The sequence below is a fragment of the Schistocerca piceifrons genome, chromosome 2 (assembly GCF_021461385.2).
Source record: "Schistocerca piceifrons isolate TAMUIC-IGC-003096 chromosome 2, iqSchPice1.1, whole genome shotgun sequence".
NCBI classification, from domain to species: domain Eukaryota; kingdom Metazoa; phylum Arthropoda; class Insecta; order Orthoptera; family Acrididae; genus Schistocerca; species Schistocerca piceifrons.
Window position 1 is genome coordinate 311,456,538 of NC_060139.1, and position 21,596 is coordinate 311,478,133.

General features: G+C 36.7%; 1 protein-coding gene across 1 annotated transcript in view; it reads left to right on the forward strand.

Moving 5' to 3' along the window:
- The window catches only part of LOC124777969 (kinesin-like protein unc-104), a 348,239-nt gene extending 327,137 nt beyond the window's left edge, over positions 1-21,102 (forward strand). The window contains exons 30-36 of the mRNA XM_047253531.1: positions 2,870-3,114; positions 7,304-7,468; positions 7,555-7,643; positions 8,122-8,392; positions 15,366-15,502; positions 16,230-16,331; positions 19,051-21,102. Of these exons, the coding sequence (XP_047109487.1) occupies positions 2,870-3,114; positions 7,304-7,468; positions 7,555-7,643; positions 8,122-8,392; positions 15,366-15,502; positions 16,230-16,331; positions 19,051-19,129 (1,088 nt within the window). The 3' untranslated portion in view covers positions 19,130-21,102. The remainder of the gene's footprint in view (positions 1-2,869; positions 3,115-7,303; positions 7,469-7,554; positions 7,644-8,121; positions 8,393-15,365; positions 15,503-16,229; positions 16,332-19,050) is intronic.
- Positions 21,103-21,596: the final 494 nt, after the last annotated feature.

The window sequence follows — 21,596 nt, forward strand, 5'->3', positions numbered from 1 at the left end:
TCATCGCGTGAAGTATTTGGTGGATTCATCTAATAGTTCCAGGTTTCAGCTGTCTCTGCGGTGAGAGACCTAACTATTGGTGGAGGAATGACCTATTTCAATGTCCTGTTGGAATCATAAAGTAGTTCTTGGTGTGAGTGCAACCTAGGAGACAACTGACTATACCACTTGTGTGGTGCCATATTGTTACTGTCTGGTGTGAGGTGTCCTCTGAAGATAATGCTGTGTATCGCATCTGGCGGTGAATCAATTAAGTGTTAATTTTTACGTAACTGTAGGTCAATTTGTAGTGTAAGAACACAGCACATCCCAAAAAGATGCAACTTCGGACTTTTAAAAATGTAGGAATATTTTATGCTCCATTATTGTGCTGGGATAAGAGATGTGGGACTTGTCTTTCTTGAATTCATTGTAAGTTTTTAAAGCATTCTAAAAAAATTATTATTTGGTAATCTTTAGGGTTTTTAGTGTCAGCACATATGCAACTGAAAATTGTGATATGTTGTTACCCAGATACACTTCACTTTTTTTCTACAAAAGTGTCATAAGTGTAATGAAATAATATTACGGTTATAAACATACCTCTATTGTTATTGCACATACCCAATCATATATTCATAAGATTAGTTGCTTGCATACAAGTTGAATGGCTTGTTAATTTTTTTGATAGAGTTTGTGGTTGTTCTCATGGCTTTTTTTCTGAAATTGCAACATAGGCACTACAAGTTCCATATCTATTGGGTACAATAACTACTCACAGTTTGCTCATGGCAAAGCATTCATATCAATTAAAATACAGGAATGCTGTGCCCTCAGCAAATAATTGGTAGTTCTTGTAACAAAAGAACAAGAACACTGCAAATGCAAATGTAGAAATTTCAGAAAATTTGTAAGTTCTGCTCCAGACTATCTTAAAACATTAATAGCCATACAGATTGTATGAATGTGTGGTGCCTGTTCTTTCAGGCATGTCCAAAAGAACAGACATCACTCAGGATCTGCAGCTGTGGAACATATTATGTGAATTGAAGGAGGAGGTATGATCAGTAGTAATTGTTCACAAATCAAGATGGTGTCTCCATTTGTTGCTGGTGGGGATTTCTGTAAATATTTCGATAATTTTTCTTTCCTGCATATTTCTGTTTTATCCCTCAATGCTGCAATTTTATATGTTGACATAAGAATGGTGTTTTGTTAACATTGCAGATTGAAGTTTGTTTTATTGAGAATGTCAAAAAGTACTGCAAAGGAAAAGTGATATTGCACACCATTAATCATTTTTTTGTGTACTTCAGACACCTACAAAAATGTCTTATCCTGTGCACTTCTATGCTATTTGTTCCTGTCCATATTGAGAGGTGCCTGCTGTAGTTTATTCTTACATTGTATGTGTGCTCTGTATGTCACCGAATGCTTTACCATTGTATGAATTTTTTGCGTATTTTTGTGTATTTATTTTGATTATCCTTCTTTGCACTCCCAATAACAGCTAGCTATATAATGATGAGCCAAAATATTATGACCGTCTGCTTAATAGCTTGTTTGTCCATCTTTGGAATGGAATACATGACTCTGCATATTATGGATCTGACAGTTTGTTGGTAGGTTTGTGGAGGTATGTGGCATTAGATGTGTATGCACAGGTCATGTAATTCATGTAAATAACGGGCCGCTGATCTGCGTACGCAGTGATGGTGCCCAATAGTGACCCAGATGGATTCCGTAGGAATTATATCAGGCTAATTTGATCCCAAGACATCAATGTGAGTTCACTATAATTTTCCTCAAACCACTGTAGCCTGTTTCTGGCTCTGAGACAAGAACATTTATACTGCTGAAAGATAACATCGCCACTGAGGAAGACATGAATCATGAAAGGATGCAGGTGATTTGTAACTATCTGTGTGTCTTTAATTACTACTACAGGTCCCATGCAAGCACAAGAGAATATCTCCCATAGCGTAGTGCTGCTCCCAGCAGCCTGCGTCCATGATGCACTGCATGTTTTGAGCCACCATTAACCTCAATGCAGGCGTTTGTGGAGATGACCATCAACCTAGAGTAGTAAAAATGTGATTCAGCCAAAGAGTTGACATGTTTTCAATGAACTACAGTCGAATCATGATGGTCCCGTGCCCACTACAATCACAACTGTCGAAATCATTGGGTCGACAAGTGAATAGATAGGGATGGTGTGCTGCGGAGCTCCATGTTCAGAAAGGTACGATGAACGATGTGCTCCAAAACACTTGTGTGTGCACCAGGGTTGTGATCTTTTGGTAGAGATGCCTTATATCACCATCTATCCTGCTCTACAGAGCAGACAAGCCTCGAAAACCCCACTTTCTGTGACATCCAACTATTTGGTGTCTACTGGCAGTTTCACTGTCCCTTCTACCTGTTGCCATGGATGCTCACAACATTAGCACGTGAACATTCGACCAGCTTTGCCGTTTTAAAGATACTCATTCACAGGCCCTGCACAATAATTATCTGCCCATTGTCAAAGTCCCTTTTCTCAATGGATTTCTCCATTTGCAGCCCATATCTTTGCTAGAGTGATCCCCCATCAGTAACTGCTCCACTTACATACTTTTGTTACCGCAATGCCACCAGGTGGCATACCACATCACGGTGGGCAGTGGTCATAATGTTTTGATTTATCAATGTATATCAAAACACAAATAATGTGCATGTCACTAAACATCACATATTTTGATTGATACTCTAGTATTTCTAACTTTCACCTAAGCTTTCTGGAACAATCCAAAAATTGTAAATTTTATTGATATTCTTGTGAGAGGAAAAGGAAACTTAATATTCAAAAGAGTCAGATCAGCACAAGAGCCAAATATTATTTATTTCACAGGAGTCCAAAGGCGACAACGCCGAGTGTTGGACACGAGCTCAACATATGTGCGTGGTGAAGAGAATTTACACGGTTGGCGACCCCGTGGAGACAGTCTAATTTTTGATCATCAGTGGGAACTTGAAAAGCTGACACGGTTGGAGGAAGTGGAGAGAGTTCGGCACATGTTGCTCCTTAGAGAAAGGCTGGGGATTGACAGGAATCCATCCACAACTTGCAGTCATGACTTCACAAAGTCTGAAAAAGTAAGCCAATTAGTATTAACATCTCTATCCATTATCTATTAAGAACATACTTTAGTACTGGCATCTGTATGTATTATCTGTGAAGACATATTTTGTCAGAATTAGTGGTAGCGTTTGCATATGTGTTTGATCTTAACATTAGACATGAAGCAGCAATATCTGGGTGCAACTGAGACTATTTTATATATCAGATTAAACAAATTATTCTCAAAAGATAGAGTTGTGGGAATAAAAATTGTTATTTTCACAACCAGAACAGAAGTAGACCCTACCCCTTAACTGTTTTGGTCTATGACAAGAATTTGTTTGAATTGTATTGTTGACAGTGATTCAGTAATCATTGGTGGCTTCATTTTTCCAGTAGTCATTCCCCATAAACTGTAGTGACTCTTACAGCATTATTATCGCTTTGTCCTTAAGTGTATTATGTTAAGATTGAATATTCAGGAACAATCAAACATGTCCAGAACACTCGGCTTTGTTATTTTTATATGCTAAAGGCTATGGGCTATAATATATCCTACATTAATTATTTTAGTCACATTTTGTCTGTAATTGTGATCTGTTTGTATGCCATTTTTATTAACTATGAGAGGAAGGCAAATAACAAGGAAAAACACAACAGCTGACAGAAGAAAACATGAGACTATGTGGCAACAGCTATAACAGAATGCTCACCTGCCTTATAGCATGAATGGCACACACTATACATTATTTGTAGTGCAGACCTTGATGAAGAAAAGGGAGCATTTCAGTGTTCACCTTTTTTCTAACATTGCCCCTCTAAAAATTCAGCAGATTTTTTTACTGGAATCATTAAGTGACAGTGACTTGTTTCTGTTTTGTTGCTAAATGTCAGAATATTTATGGCATTCATTGCAGAATTAGACAATGCTAGCAGTATATGTTGATAAGAATGTTTATAGAACCACAGAATTAATTTATGCAGATTCATAATAAAATCACTCATTTTCTTTCACTTTGTAATACACTTGGCATTTGTTTAAATTACCCAAGCTTAATTAGCATATTTATCATAAGTTGTATTGCGTACGGCTCACAAGTTATTTTTTAAGTCATTTAAACATAACTTATGAAACAACACAGATTTTTGTCATGTGTAACCAAATAAAACAACAGTATTAAATTATTTTCTTTTTTTGGCAGTGCTCATATTTGCAGCATGTTATTTACACCTGTTTACGAATACAAAATAACTGCATTCAGCCCTGTCACATTCCTGTTGATCAGTTAAAACATTTGAAATATAAAGTAAGTGTCCTGAGTTCACAAGCCATTTTCCGTGCATGTGATTCTCCGTTTGCTACGATTTCATATGTCACATTCATTGAACAACTCTTTCTGCCAAATTTTGCAGTTTTTTACTTTGCATGGGGTTCAGCTGACTGATCTTTGCTTCCTAAAATCCACATGACAGATGTGTCAGCAGACAAAGATGCATTAATGTCTTCCGCATGTTTCTGGCTTGCAAAAAAAGGGAACGTACAAGCCATAGCCATGTCATTGTTCAAAAGGACAATGTTGTTGTAAGCTACACAGCTTCAGATATTGCCTTTTCTTGGTATTCACCCTCTTCAAGCCCTTTGTTTATGTTGCAGAAATTGTAAATCTTTTGGTGAACAGTTTGACATTTATCATCAAAACTGAAATATAATATACATGAGTTGCAAGCTTGTTTCTCACTCCAAAGATACTTCCTTTAGAGCTTGCCACCCTTGACATGAAAACTATTTCAGTCACCCTTCCTTGTAGATATTTTGTAACTAATTCTTACAAGGAATGGCATTATTGAAAGAATTTGTACTGTCACATCACTTTGATATGCAGTCAAGATACTTGTGGTTCTATTAATATTTCATAAGGGTTCTTCCTAAACTCACAGTGTAGTATTTGAATAAGAATTATATATCATATTAAGATATTGCTCAAAGTGAAAAAAATCATAGCTAGTAATCCGGTGGAGCAGTTCTACTTGCTAACAATGTATTAGAGAAAATCACTGGAACAGTTTTATGCTTGTGTTCTCCAGCTACTTTTATTCAAAGGGGATATTCTTTTACACAATATTATCTCATTTGCATTCCATACTACTACAGAAGTAATGAGTGTTGCACCTAAGCTATTTGTAATTGTTTGAAATACCCTTCCTCAGCAGAACCACAACTTAAAGTGCTTATTGTCTAAGAACCCAAATGGATAAAGCTTTGCATGAACTAATGAAGAAGACATCCCAGCTTTACACTTTTACACTTTTAGATTATACAGTTTATGACACAGTGCATTAGCTTGGGAATTGCTCACATTTATACTATTTTATTTATCTTCTTCTTGACATCTCCCTTTGCAAACCTATGTTCTCAAGCATCATCAGCTGCAAGCAGCCATTTACACTTGAAATTTCTGTTTTGTAAATTGTGATGTCTGGTATGAACAACATAGAAAGTATTCTGTATAACATCCTCCTTTTTTTGCAAAAAGCAAACTGTCTGCAATAAATGAAATTCCCATAAAATTTATTGGGTACCCAGAGAACCACCCCATCCGGAGCTAAAAGTACTTGATGTCCACAAAAGAAACAAGACACAGTAACTAAAAGCTAATGTATGAATGTACATACATACAGAAAACGTATGATCTTCTGTGGTGTTCAACATGACACGTACCTTATCTTTCATTTCAACTATGATAGTGTGTTCCATGGTAAACACAACCAAATAAATGTCAGTCAAATAATTGTTAGAAATCATATTTTGCAAATCCACTTAGATGAGTTCACTTGGGAAAGCTCAGGATAATAGTTATAACAAGATTGCAATAGTCTGTTTGTGAAAGATGAGTACTTTGCATATGCATTCATTTTGGAATTCCGTTAAAGCTATTTGACTAAGGTGTGGAGTTCTATTATTTCCACAATTTGCTTTTGGTGCAGTTATCTATTTTCCTTTATGCAATCTTGGCTAAAAGGTTTTACAAAAAAATCAACATTCATTGAAAGCTCTGAAAGATTAGAATGTCAACAAGGAAGTAGAACCAATAGCATGCCCTCCTATGGACTAAAATTGTTTATATAGAAAATTGAGGATTATTGAGTCTGGTATCCAAAATATACTTGACTAACATGATCAGTATTATGGAGGAGAAAGTTTGGGTAACTAAATAACAAATCTGTTGAACCATCATTTTACACTTTTGAAACTATTGTCTACTGCAGCATATGAACTCACCTAGAGAACTGCTCGATGGGAATTAGTTCACCTGTATGAAAGGAATAAGAATAAAGTACATCCTGTGCTTTTGTATTTAATGTTGAGAATAAGAAAGGGAAAAACCGTGATTAAAAAGTGTGTCACTAGAACCCAGTGATATTTTTTAGTGCTAAATGTAATTGGATCTTGTGGAATTTTAAGGAAATTAGAGGTTAAATAAAGAGTGATTGATAAGCAGTTTGTGGATCTTACGGCAATAAAATTAGAGTAATAACATCAAAATATAGAAAGGAAATCTCAAGACACTTTTTAAAATAGTACTACTGATATTGTCTTCCTACATTCTCCTTGACAACTTTTCCCTTATATAAAGCATGAGGATCAGAAGCTCATGAATAGTAATCAGTCCTGGAATGGAAATAAATGAATACTGCCTTCTGGATAGAAAGATATCAACAATTTTTTAAAGTGGAACATTTGGGACACATGGTATAGAATTTTATATGGGAATAAAAGAAGAAGGATGCAATAGAAAGGTGAATAACAACATTCTAAAGATATAAAATAGAAAATATGTATTACTGGAGGAAATCATTTGTGATAGTTAGGACACAGGAACTCAGAAAACAGAAGAAAGGATTACATAAAACATTGTTTATCTAAAATTCAGAAACCTGCTAGTGTTGAACATTTACATTTAGTATCACCCATGTTTTTCAACTTTTTAAAATTTATCTTGTGCTAGCTCTATTCACAGTGCTTATAAGTTTCTTCTGCCATTGTTATATTATCTTAAGTAGCTATTAATTGAAGTAATTCACAATTTCTACTCCTAAAGAGAAATAGTTTTTACCTCATTTTTCTAATCAGAGCATCATTATAATGATGTCATGAATGTAAAACAGACAATTCAGTTGTTTACTTTCTGTAGTTAATCCCTATGTTTTGTTTTTTTTATAAAGGAAGTCTGTAACATGGTGGCAAAAGCAACAAATGAAGGCCGGGCAAGCCCTGTAATCCTCCAGCCACCATCTAAGGATGTCTATGAACCATGGGAGATGACTGAACATGAAAGAGAACTGGCAACAAAATGTATTCGGCTCATTCAGGGCAGGATACCTACAAAAGTAAAAATTTATTTAAAGTAGATTGTGCTCAGTATCATTTCTTTCTTACATTGTTTGCATCTCTTTAATTGGAAATTGATTTGCAGGATTTACCAATGGCAAAACATGCAGATCTTTCTCCAACTGAAGAGACTCCTGACATGTCATCGAGTGTTATATCCACCTCATCAGCTGAGTAAGCATCCTGTTATCATGCACATTACGTAATCATTGTGAATATATATTTGTTTAACACACTTGTTCATAAAATTACTCAAAATGGAAGAAAAATATGAATACTAAAAATTTTTATGAAAGAAGTAGAGCATCTGCTTACCAGCCACCCGAAACAAAGGTCAGCTGGTATAGGACAACACACAGAAACTTAAAACATAACTGAAGACTGGCAGAGTCCCAAATGTAAAGCAGGAAAGTAGCAGGGTGCACGTAATGAGTATTGGCTAACGATGCACTAGGCCATTTGCTTATTGTCAACGTAAATTCCTCTTCTTCCCCCCCCCCCCCCCCCCACCCTAGAATTTTGCCTCTAGAATGTAATAAAGGTCAGCAATTCTATCTCATATTAGTTTACTCAATTATTTATATTTGATGCAGTTCTTCCTTCAGCATCCAGTTTTAAGTGTCAAGAAACTGCCTACCTATGACTGTTGCAGACTGTGTTCACCGGAAAAAATGAGAGCAGTGGCCCCTGAGCCATTCTGCTGTAACTCGGCATCTGGAGACGCGTCTACACTTGTGCCGGACCAATCGCAACAGCAGCAGACACCAGGGCAGCAGGAAAGTGCAATGTCAACAAGCTCTTCTCCTGGCCTTGTCCTGTATGTTCCAGAAATGGAAGAAATCCGCATCAGCCCAGTTGTTTCCCGGAAAGGCTACCTCAATATCTTGGAGCATAAGACAAATGGCTGGAAAAAAAGATGGGTGGTAAGTGATCCAATCATGACACGTGTAGTTATTAAGATGCTAAAAGCCAAAGCAGCTGTTAAAGTCACTAAATCGTAATTATTCACTTGTGGTTCCCTCAGCATGATGGTTTGAAAACTGACTGTAGAAGGAATGTTTGTTGCCAAAATTTGATTGTGAAAGATTGTACTGTTGGTGGTCTAGAATTTTTGATCAACATGCTGTGCAACATTTGTAATTGTTTATTTTCACATATATCCACAATATCTTATGGAATGTGATCACAGGATGGTGATATGTGCATTAAAATGTTAATTTGAGCAAATCACTCATTGCTTTCAGTATGTATGGAACTACTTTAACTAAACAATTTAGTTTACTAAAAACTCTCCAGTCTATTTTTACTCTACGTCTACATCTGTGTGGTTACTCTGCAATTCACACTTAAGTGGCTGGCAGAGGGTTCATCTAACCATTTTCATACTACTTCTCTACCATTCCACTCTCGAATGGTGCATGCGAAAAAGGAACACCTAAATCTTTCCGTTCGAGCTCTGATTTCTCTTATTTTATTATGGTGATCATTTCTCCCTACATAGGTGGGTGTCAACAAAATATTTTCATGTACGGAAGAGAAAGTTGGTGATGGAAATTTTATAACTAGATCTCGCCGCAAAGAAAACTGCCTTTATTTCAGTGTCTGCCACCCCAACTCACGTGTCATATCATTGACACTCTCACCCCTATTGCGCAATAACAAGAAATGAGCTGCCCTTCTTTGCACTTTTTCGATGTCCTCTGTCAATCCTACCTGGTAATGATCCCACACCATGCAGCAATATTCCAGCAGAGGACGGACAAGTTTAATGTAGGCTCTCTCTTTAGTGGGATTGTCGCATCTTCTAAGTGTTCTGCCAACAAAGCGCAGTCTTTGTTTTGCCTTCCCCACAGTATGTGGTCTTGCCAATTTAAGTTGCTCGTAATTGTAATTCCTAGGTATTTAGTCAAATTGACAGCCCTTAGATTTGTGCGATTTATCGTATACCATATTTACTCAAATCTAAGCCGCACTCGAATCTAAGCTGCACCTGAAAAATGAGACTCGAAATAAAGGAAAAAAAAATTCCCGAATCTAAGCCGCACCTGAAATTTGCGACTCGAAATTCAAGGGGAGAGAAAAGTTTTAGGCCGCACCTCCAAATCGAAACAAAGTTGGTCCATTGTAATATGAGACACAATTTATGTCGAATGAATGTTGATACAGCGACAGTAGTTTGGTTCGAGTCGTAAGCTTAGCAGTTAAGCTTTACCAGGTAGCCATTGCTATGCGTCAGGCGCTCAGTCCGTATTTATGCGAGTACCATTCCTTTTTCACGTGCTCTGTCTGGTTTGAATCGATTGCTTATTTTGCTTTGATCTGATAAGTGCCGTTTTCTTTGTTATAGGTGTTCACGTCATCCTAAGCTGAAAATGCATTACTGTACTGTCATGCATTGTTTGTCGCATTCTGACAGTGCGTGTTTACGGCCTGTCGCCGCTCACGGCACGGCTTGCTTTTGTGCGTGCTACCGCCGCTTACAATTAAAAAAAAATAAATAAATAAAAGAGAGAGAGGGGAATCGTCTCATTAGCGAAACAATGGCAAGAGACTGCTATTTGTTGTTACTTACACTGCTGCTTTCTTTGATAATGATCAACAAGAACCAAATAATAGACTGCGTATTTCAGAACATGTTCTGAACGAGAGTTCGGCGAAAATTTTTCTCCGTTTGAAAATCTTTGCGGCCGCTTCTGTAGTACATCAAATTCTGCACAGAAATTAGAGTCATCTTAGATTTAAAAATCTGGTCAGTTGCCATACTTCATTTCTGACTGTATCACATTAGGCATAAGAATAATACGAATATAAACATGACACGATACGTATATTCTTCCACGTTCGCTGTTGTCTCACTCTAGTTTCGTAGTTTATTAGGCAGGATTTAAATGAGATAGCAGCAAACGCGAAAGAATACATGGCAAAATGTTTATATTCGATTATTCTTATGGAGAAGAGAATACTGCATGTGATTCACATTCCATCAGGTTCCTATTAGCAACCAACTCTTCTCATTGGTAGGAAAAAATTCAGAACGTAGAGTTGGCCATATTGACAAACATCCTAAACAGTCTTGCCAGTCGGATTTTCGTAGTACATTGAAATTCTGCTACCTTCGAAGATGAACAATACGGAATTTGTATTTACTTCGTTGGATAATGTATGAAAATGCAGTGGTCGAAACTCGGGGCGGAGAAAAAAATTAGCTCGTCTTCCACCTTTCTTTCTTTCTTTCTTCTTCTTCTTCCTTTTTTTTCTTTCTCTGACGCAGAGGTTTTGGCGAAAGTATTTATCTTTGTGCCTACAAAGCATACCTGTGTAGCGCTACATATATTCGACAGCAGAAGTTATAGTTGTAGCGGCACCTACCAACATTTTTCAGAACTTCCGCTTGCTTTGCACTCGATTCTAAGCCGCAGGCAGTTTTTTGGATTACAAAAATCGGAAAAAAAGTGCGGCTTAGATTCGAGTAAATACGGTACCCAAAATTTATCGGATTGCTTTTAGTACCCATGTGGATGACCTCACACTTTTCTTTGTTTAGTGCCAGTTGCCACTTTTTGCACCATACTGAAATTCCCTCTAGATCATTTTGTAATTGGAATTGATCATCTGATCATTTTACTAGGCAGCAAATTACAGCATCATCTGCAAACAATCTAAGGGGGCAGCTCAGATTATCACCTAGATCATTTATGTAAATCAGGAACAGCAGAGGGCCTATGACCCTACCTTGTGGAATTCCATATATCATTTCTATTCTACTCGATGATTTACTGTCTATCATTATGAACTGTGACCTCTCTGAGAGGAAATCATGAATCCAGTCACACAACTGAGACGATGCTCCATATGCACGCAATTTGATTAATAGTCACTTATGAGGAATGGAAAGCCTTCTGGAAATCTAGGAATATGGAATTGATCTGAGACCCCTTGTCAACAGCTCTCATTATTTCATGGGAATAAAGAGCTAGCTGCGTTGCACAAGAACAATATTTTCTGAATCCGTGTTGGTTATGTATCAATAAGTCATTTTCTTCAAGGTGATTCATAATATTAAAGTACAGTATATGCTCCAAAATCCTACTGCAAATTGAGGTCAGTGATATGGGTCAGTAATTTAATGGGTTACTCCTATTTCCTTTCTTGAATATTGGTGTGACCTGTGCTATTTTCCAGTCTTTAGGAACAGACCTTTCGTCAAGTGAGTGGTTGTATGCGATTGCTAAGAAAGGCACTATTGTGTCTGCAAACCCTGAAAGGAACATGATTGGTATACCATCTGGACCAGAAGCCTTGCCTTTCTTAAGTGATTTGAGTTGTTTTGCAACACCTAAGATATCTACTTTTATGTCACTCTTGCTAACAGCTGTGCTGGTTTCGAACAGCTGTTCTGGTTTCGAATTCTGGAATATTTACTTCGTCTTCTTTCATGAAGGAATTACAGGAAACTGTATTTAGTAACTCCGCTTTAGAGGCACCATCATCAGTAAAATTTCCATCGCTATCGCACAGTGACGGTATTGTCTGTTTTTTGCTATTGGTGTACTTTAGATATGACCAGAATCTCTTTGGGTTTTCTACCATATTTTGAGACAATGTTTCATTGTGGAAACTGTTAAAAGCATCTCCCATTCACATCCGCACTAAATTTTGAGCTTCCAGGAAACTTAGCCTGCCTTGGGGATTTTGCTTTCTTCTAAATTTGGTATGCTTTTTTCGTTGCTTCTGCAACAGTGTTCTGACGTGTTTTGTGTACCATGGTGGATCAGTCTTGTCTCTTATTAACTTCATGCGGTATGAATCTATCTATTGCTATTGATACTGTATCTTTGAATTTGAGCCATATCTGGTCTATACTTACATAATTAGATTGGAAGGAATGGAGACTCTCTCTTAGGAAGGCAACAAGCAAATTTTTATCTGCTGTTTTAAATAGATATATTTTGTGTTTATTTTTAGTCGTTTTGGTTGATGTGGTTTTGAGCCTTACTCTTTCGTTTATTCCTTTTATTGACCACCCAATCATCTTCAAATGCCTTAAACTTAAATTTCATTAGTTATTAATATGACATTATTGTTCATTTGTACTATTTTAACTTTTATGTGTTGACTACACATTGTTTTAGTTTTTTATAATTTTTCAAACTTTCTCTATTAAATTCTTCCATTCATTGTTGGAGTTTATCTACTGCAAAACAAAGGCATTTTGGCTGTGTTCTGTTAACGTCTGTCATGAAGCTTTTTTTCCCAGTTTAAGTATTTAAAAACTCTCAGACTCCTGAAAATAGTTCTGGTGCAATGGAATATCCTTGCCTGATTCTTCTGATGTCCTGAAGAAGTGTGATCAATGCTGTAGCTTTCATGTTTATATTCTTCAGGAAGGATAAATAACATGTTTCTCAAGTACAGAGAAGATGTTCTCCATCCTGATTATTTCAGGTATTAATCTGGTTCCTTTGACTCCAAATTTTTGAAATTACAGCTGTCTGTTGTAGTCAATATTTAGCAGAAGTTTTGTGTATCATTTCTGCAAAAATTTTATTGCTAATCAGTATCTTTACCTTTAGGTATAAAGATTGTCTTACACATTGACTTAACAAGTAATACACTTTTGTTGATGAGGTCATTGGAGAAGGATCGGAAGCTTCTGGTTTGCTGGGCCATCAAAGTTTTAATTAGAACCATCCTGACATTCACCAGAAGTGATTTAGGGGGAACTTTGTAAACATGTGGATGGCCAAAAGGCAATTTTAACCCAGCTGATAAATCAATGACTTTATCTGACACATTTCAGGTAGAACCCAACCTCAGAATGTCTGCAAACCAGAAATACAGAGCAAGTAACAGAACGTATAACTATACAAAGACTATACGAAATATAAAACTTAAAGTATCATCAAAATTAAACAGCTGAAATACACACTTTGAACATCTAAGTGGTCAAATATATAAAGATAATATGTAACAAAGCAAGCTCTCATGGCAGACTAACTGACTAGCTACAACGCAATAACCAGGAAGGCAATTTAAGTAATGTCTCATAGTGACAAAACCACATACTTTTTCGTCAGAATTTTTTAACATGCCCTAGAATAGAACAGGCATTCTTTTTTTAATAAGTTCTGCAGTGATTGTAAAATTCTTACACTTTCTCTGTCAGTTATGCCATATTTGCTGGAATAACTGCTAGTCAGCAACATGAAGGTGTGACAATCTCTTCCTGACATGTGGCAAACTGGAAAAACAACATAAAATATTTCATGGAAGTTTCATTCTGTATCGGCAGTCATTTACGGGGCAGCCAGATGAAAACTGCTGTACCTACAAGGGTGAGTCTGAGACTGTGGAACAACGGTACCCTGTGCCTGCTGTGGGTGACTTGTGCTGCAGAGGCATAGAGCAGTCTACTGTGGCACCCACCTATATAACTGATCAATGATGAGATGCTGGGGAATCCCCTCCATTACTACAATTGGCTAACCAATTTGCTGACTTGGGCACTAGAGCCTGAGTAATCTTGGATGGGGACCCGTCCTGCTGGTGTGAACTGTCAAGTTTTGCCATCTGCCAATCATCCAAAAACACATTTTTCACTGCAGCAACCAACTCCTCTGATTTTGCAATTAGTGCTACCTTGTCTAACGTTGCATCTAAATATACTAACACTTTAGTCTGAACTGTCCTATCTGACACCAGCCACACCATGACATCACAAATTAGAGCCTGTGCAGGATATGCTGCATTGTTTACACTCAACATGTCATCTACATCCGAATCCCCCTGTAAGTTGGTTATCTATATTGCATATGACTGCCCGGGATGCTTATAATGTTGACTGAACTGTAAGTGAGCAGTTACCATGTGTATTAGTTGACCACTGTAGTACATTAGTAATGTACCCAACTCTGCAAATTCTAGTTTTTCAGGGTCTGTAAGGAGCCACAATTTCTTTATCACCTAATACAAACTACTACTATTCGACCTCTTGACCACCAGTCGCTGATCTAGTGTAAGTCCATCATCATGCCTCTGGCATCCTGGTAGATAGTATCCATGCATAACCCCTTGCAGATACTTCTGTTAGCCCTTGTTCCTTGGTGACTCTGGTAGAGTCTGGGGCATTTTTGGCCCTGTCTGCCTCTAAACAGGGGAAGGTATTTGGTATCCCCACCATACTCATGTATATCATACGAGGAGTTGTTCCTGTATGTCATACGAGGAGTTGTTCATGGTCTAAGAGTCAATGTCATATGTGACTGCATCTTAAGTGGTGTTAGTGGCATTGGGCACTGCACTGGGAGGTGTAATTTTCATGGTGCAACCACGCAGACTCCAAAGTTAGCCACATGCCACTTCTAGCTCAGCTTCTTGTTTCATTCACCTGCACTCACTTGAATTTGCATTGTGAATTCTTCACTGTCAAGCTCTCATAGTTCTGTGTTTGACCCTGACCATGCATTCAGACTCTCTGCTCACTTACTACATTGATACCTTATGTTTTTCATAGGCAACATGCATTGTGGTACTCCACTCTCATTCCTGAGCTTTTTTCCGGAAGCTATCATCTCACTACAAAACATGCAAAATATAGTCTTGATAAATATCAGCGTAGTAGAAACACAGACAAGATGACTCACACTATACATTCTACGGAATAAAAATACAAATTTATAAGTTCTACACTCAGACGTATGGGGCTTAGTGCTACAGAGGTTTTTCTCTTCAACGAACCGTTTTTGCTCTTTGGGTTTACATCTGACAGACCCTTAGAAACATTCTATCTGAATTGTTCAGTAATGATGCCAGTAAGTTGTGAATAATTTATGATTTATAGAGTTGCGATACAATATTTCGAGACAGGTACATGATTTAATATTTAATCTTTTGTAGGCTGTACGAAGGCCATACGTGTTTATTTTCCGAGAAGAAAAGGATCCTGTAGAACGAGCACTTATTAATTTAGCTACAGCACAAGTGGAATATTCTGAAGACCAACTGGAAATGGTTAAGGTGCCAAATGCTTTCAGGTGAGCACTCCTATTTGTGGATTAATTGAGAGTTAACTTTATGTGAATGGTTCAGTGTAACATTATTATCATTAACATTGATGAAGCCCTTAACTTAATTAAACAGCAATTTATGTACGTAGAAATTTAGAACAAATACTTGTAGTTATGTACTTAATGGCACCTTTTCAAGGTGAATTTTGTTCATGAAGATGAATAAATAAGTAGTTTATGCCTGCAGTAGTAGTAGTGTGTAAGTAAGGGAAAATGTGAAGGCTCTTCTTCACAGTGGGATTCAGAGAACACTTGGTGTTAGTGAGTTAATGAAGGGATGAATGAATATGAGAATTTCTCTTGGTGAACTGTATGTGAGACGTTAATATTAATTTTGCATGTACGTATTAATTTACAATAGTTATTTAACAATTCCTTATTAAATCTCTCCCTTCCTCTATTCTTTTACGATTGTCTGCGACTTTGTTGGTTATTTGTTCTATATTCATTCTCCATGATTTTACTAAATCAGACACTGCTTGAGTAAGAACAAATATTGAAAGCAACTGGACACTAATTAATTATTAATGCAATTTCTAAGGGCTGCTTCACTTTATCTGTGTGTACCTTGACATGCTCCACATCTCTAAAAGTTTGCCTTCATGTTGATATCAACAGAGTGCAATGACTGAATGAAATGAGCATTGTTAACTTCATACCAGTGAAAATAACACACTTTCAATCTTTTTTTCAGTGTTGTAACGAAACACAGAGGATTTTTATTACAGACTTTGGGAGACAAAGAGGTGCATGACTGGCTGTATGCCATAAATCCTCTGTTAGCAGGTCAAATCAGGTAGGTCAAACTGATAGCAATTTCATGTACTGATTTGTCATTCGATATCTTTTTTTTATATTATCATTTTTAATATTGTTGTTTGGCATCTTGGCCATACAGCCAGCTCAGTAGTGTTTTAAAAGTTCCTGTTTATGTAGTGATTTTCCTATTTAATATTTTCACTATATTGTATACACACAGCTATGCAATATTTAAAACTCGCACACAAAAATGAGACAAGACTATTATTTCCACAATCTGCATTTTACAAGATATCGATATTACCTCAGGACTCCATGGACTGGCAGTTCCTTAATTATTTTGTATTCCATACTCATTACTCACCCCTCTTCCTTTTCATGTTGTGCCACTGAGTGAGGTGCAGAAGTGTTGGGGAAGAATGGAGATTAGATTTCCATCTAGCAACAAAGACTGGGATTTCTGTAGTTCACTCAAATCACTTCAAGCATATGTGGGTTTTTTTCCATTCATTAGATTATGGCAGTGTTCCTACATTATATTCATCCAGTGAGTTAGTGTCCTGTCTCCAATAACTTCTAGTTGATGGGACATTAAATCCTAACTTTTCCTTGTTCTCATTGGTTGTAATGACGGTCAAATAAAATTAAGTCTGGTATTCAGTCTAGTACTGTATTTTGGTTGTGCTGGTATGCATCTTTGCCACTAGGATGAACCATTGTTGATCCAAAATGTGAGTTCACAAACAACTGGTGGCAACCATGTACCTTTCTCCCCACTCCCAAGGTCCAGTCATGGAATTGAAGCTTTGTGCAAATGTGTTGCACAATGTCTCTAGTATGCCTGTCGATCAAGTCACATCACATACATAAAACAACAATGTCTCCTGCCAAGTGTGAAGTACATGCTGTCATTCACTGTCTTCATGCTGAGGAGTGCACTGCAGTCAAAATTCATTGACAAGTGAGTAATGTGTACAGTGAAACTTTCATGAGTGTTTTTGAAGCAGGGCATACAGACATTTATGATACAGACCGTCAGAGAAGAAAGTGAGTGTCATTCGACGATAGTGTTCAATGAGTAGATCAGGCTATTCAAGAAATTCATCAGCTCACAATTTTTGTGTTGAGTGAATTATTTCTTGAAATTTTAGTGTCAACTTTCTATACCATCATGAATGAGACACTTCAGTACCATGAACCCTGTGTGAGATGGGTTCCCGAGATACTCTCTCACCAACAGAAAACACCGTGAATGGACACTGCCTTATCATTTTTCCAATGCTAACATGATGAAAGAGAAAATTTTTTGAACAAAATTGTCAAAGGGGACAAAACATGAGTCCATTTCGAAAATAAAGAAACTAAAGAGCAATCCGTACAGTGAAAGCATATCAAAGAGTGTATGAGTACTGTATTCTGGGAACAAAAAGGAGTTTTGTTGGTGGAATTCATGGGATGTGACATGACCATCACTGCAGCACCATACACCCTTACTCATCGGTGCCTACATAGGGCAGTTCAGAAGAAGCAAAGAGAAATGTTGTCATCAGGAATTGTTCTTCTTCCTGAGGATGCTCAGCCACAGACTCCAGTTGCAACAAAGACTCTCCCGCAGCATTTTCGATGGGAAGTGTTTGATCACTCACCACACAGCCTGGAGTTGGCTCCCTCTGATTTTCATCTCTTTGCTCTCATGAAACACTGACAAGGAGAACAGTATTTTGCCACAGATAATGAGCTGCAAACACTACAACACATGTGTATATTGGAGCAGCTACTATGTAAAGATGTAGCTGGAAGGCACAGTTAAATATTTCAAATAAACTTTTATCATTTTTCACTGTGGTTTCCATTTTGTGATCAAGTGAACCTCAAAAGTGGGGCGGGGGAGGGGGAATTTTGCCCTCGTACACTAAAAGTCTCATTTTCAAAACTTGACAAAGTGCTGAAGTAGACTTGTTCAATGGTTCGTACTTAACTGTTGTCTATTTCTTTAACATCACTTGATGGTGTGAGGTGCTCTGAAGTGCACTAGTAAAAAGTGGTAGAAAGTTCTGCTTGAAACAATCAGAGGAATGTTTCACACTTTCTTTGCAATATAGTACATGCATGTCTGCTAAGTTTGTGTGTGCCTACAACATAAACTGTCAAAGAACTGCGCAAGGGAATACCTATATCCACAGTTAACAATAAGCTTTGAGGGGTGATAATTCAAAGATGATAGCTTAAACTTGAAGTAAGTAACATGGTGCAAATGGAAACAAAATAAATGTTGAAAATGTTTGTTTATATCAGTTCAAAATGATGTGACAGATGAGAGGCGATTTCACATTGTTCATGAATGACATCTCGTGTTGTGTCAGCTTTTTAAAAGTAAGAGGTCACTTGAAAATTAAGTGCATTTGAGTTTCATACCTAATTATATAATTCTTAAAGCAAAATATAGCCAATAAAAATAGACAATAAATCTGTTTTAAAACAAGCGATTGCGTATTTCATTTGCAGTGATATTATGTCAATTTTTGTAAAAAAATTTTGCTTGTTGCCTAGTCTTAAAGTCCCATCAGATTGCTAAACAGTGCGTCCTCGCCAGTTTTGTGTTTCAGGGTGGGGTGCAATCTTTGCATCTTGAGTTTTCTGGTGATACCATCACAGCATTCATTCACCTTCAGTATTAGCAGCTATAGTCTTTCTTGCTGTTCATTCATATATTTAGTAATGTGCAGTAATCTTACATAACTTTATTTCTTTTGTAGGTCAAAACTGGCACGAAGACGGCCAATTGTGCCACCCGTTATTCCCACAATACAGCCAGCAGTACAGGTGACAAAATGAAGAAACTACATTGGCATTTCATGAGCTGAAAGTCAGTTTATGCACACTTCCTTTTGCAAAGCAGTTGCTTGCTTTGTTCTCTGACAGTTTCCTGTCTGATGAATTCCCTAGATGAATCACTGGATACAATTCTGTTAGATTACACTACCCAGAATTTCATTATTTGTCTGAGTTTTTTCATGAAGATAATTCTTTTATGTGAGGACATTTCAAAATCCTCTAAGTGGTTATGGATAGTATAGATCATCTTTTTTTACATAAACTAGCTGGTCCAGTAACAACACTGGCAAGCAAGTAAATATTATATTTTGTTTTGTCCTTATTGTTAAATTTCAGTTTGTAAAACAGGCTTAGACACACTTTTCAATATCAGAAGATGTATTTTTGCTACTATAGTGCAGTTAGTGACCATTTAATTTTCTAGCAGTTTGTGAAGTGTGGCTCTGAGGAATGACCAGGAAGTGTATTTAGATAAGCTGTCATGATTGTGAAAGAAACCCTCTTTGTTTCCTATCACAGAGCATACAGATCCATGAATGTATCAAATAGTAGTGTGACTGGTTGGCCAAACTGGTGTTAAGATAATCATATGTAATTATAATTTCCATAATTGGTCTCGATGTTAATAAAATAAAAATTGAACTGTTTTCTTTTGTGCCCTGTGTACAAATAGACTGCATATATTAAACATTTAAAGACTGCCAGATTCATGTACATTACATTTTCTTGCATGAAACACATTATAAAAATTATGAGTGTTGTATAGTGGTATGTAATTAAGATTATTTTTAATGGAAAAGCACGGCATTCTCTTCCTTTCCTTATAGGTCTTTTCTTGGATGTTGATGAGGTTGCTATTAGTAACTACTTGTAAACTTCTGTTTCAAATCCAAGAGTGACCATATGACATTTATTATACATATGTACAAATTATATAAAGAAAAAATCATACACTCTTTATACTTCATTTTAATGCTTGTGCTTTGTATCAGATTTGTCTTGGTGAGCAAATGTACGCAGCGTTTCCATATAGACCCATAGGTGTCTTGTAAAAAACTAAAAAATATATGTTATTTATCCAACCAAATGGCTAACCTTACTTCCATTGAGCTACAGTGTTAATAAAAGCTTTATTTCCAAGTATTGTTACTTTTGGTACAGAACATTAGTTTTAGATTTTTTTTCAATGTGTGTGTGTGTGTGTGTGTGAGAGAGAGAGAGAGAGAGAGAGAGAGAGAGAGAAAGAGAGAGAGAGAGAGAGAGAGACCCATTTAACATTCAGAATAATTGTGAAACACAAGTGCAGTTTGGGGTTGTGAATTGACTGAAGTATTACATTGTTACTAAAATGGAACAGAATTGTAAATATGTAAAACCATTTTTAAGTTCTTTTAGTCTCTCTATATTGTTCAATGTATAATCTGTATGTGAGAAGATATGGCTGTACAAGATAGGTTAGAGACTTTTCTCCATATTATGTGATTCTTCAATGTTTATGTTGTTTGAAAATAGTTACCATTATTTATTGTTAAGGGAGGCTGTTCTTAAGAGTTTTCTGGGTTCACTGTTATGGTTTGAGAAAAACAGTGAACTGCGAAGAAAAACTTAAGAAATGATAGTAGTATGTTAGTGTTGTAAAATTCACAAGTGTATATGAGTCTTTGTATATAATAGTTATATAAACATACTGCTCACTTCAGTGTACATTCAGAAAAGTTGTTGCTAGTAATGAAGGAATCTTAAAACCAGAAAAAGTGAGATGAATTCATGGCACTTCTACAGAACATCTTTTTGTGTAGGTTTGTCTTACATGTATGTGTCATCACCAATGATTGCTTCAGATTCGTATTTGAACATGAAGTTAACTCCAAGACTAGGCATTCACTTTTTCTGTGGTAGTTGAAGCTCTGTTTAACTTTTGTGTGTTGTGAAAATACAGATAAATGGAATCTCAATTTGCATAAAATGAGAAACTTGTTATTATTAAATGTGACACAGTATTACAAAATAACTTTTCCACATCCAACATGTGCCATAGACACAGTCTTGTTACCAAATTTGGCTGAGAAAAATTTTCAGCATGTAGATGAGGGCAAAGTATTTGTTTGTTTATTTTCACAACACTGACCTGCAGAACATGCAGAGTGTATCTGTTAGTGTTAAATGTTTGCAGTAAAAGTCCCACATATGCACCATTCTTATCAGCATCACAAAACTGAGACCTCATTTTAGAAACATTGCTCAGTGGAAGTAGGGTCAGTTGGTTTCAACATATTTCATAAACCTACCATGACTTAGTCTTTCACATCACAACTACATTCCATAAAGGAAATGACTCTTATAATTGTACAGTGACCTCAAAAATATGCCAATACAAGATGAGAAGCACCACTCAGATTTTCAGCATGTATGTGTATAAAACTGAAAAAAGATCATCCAATCCAGTGAATAAATAAACATTGAAGAA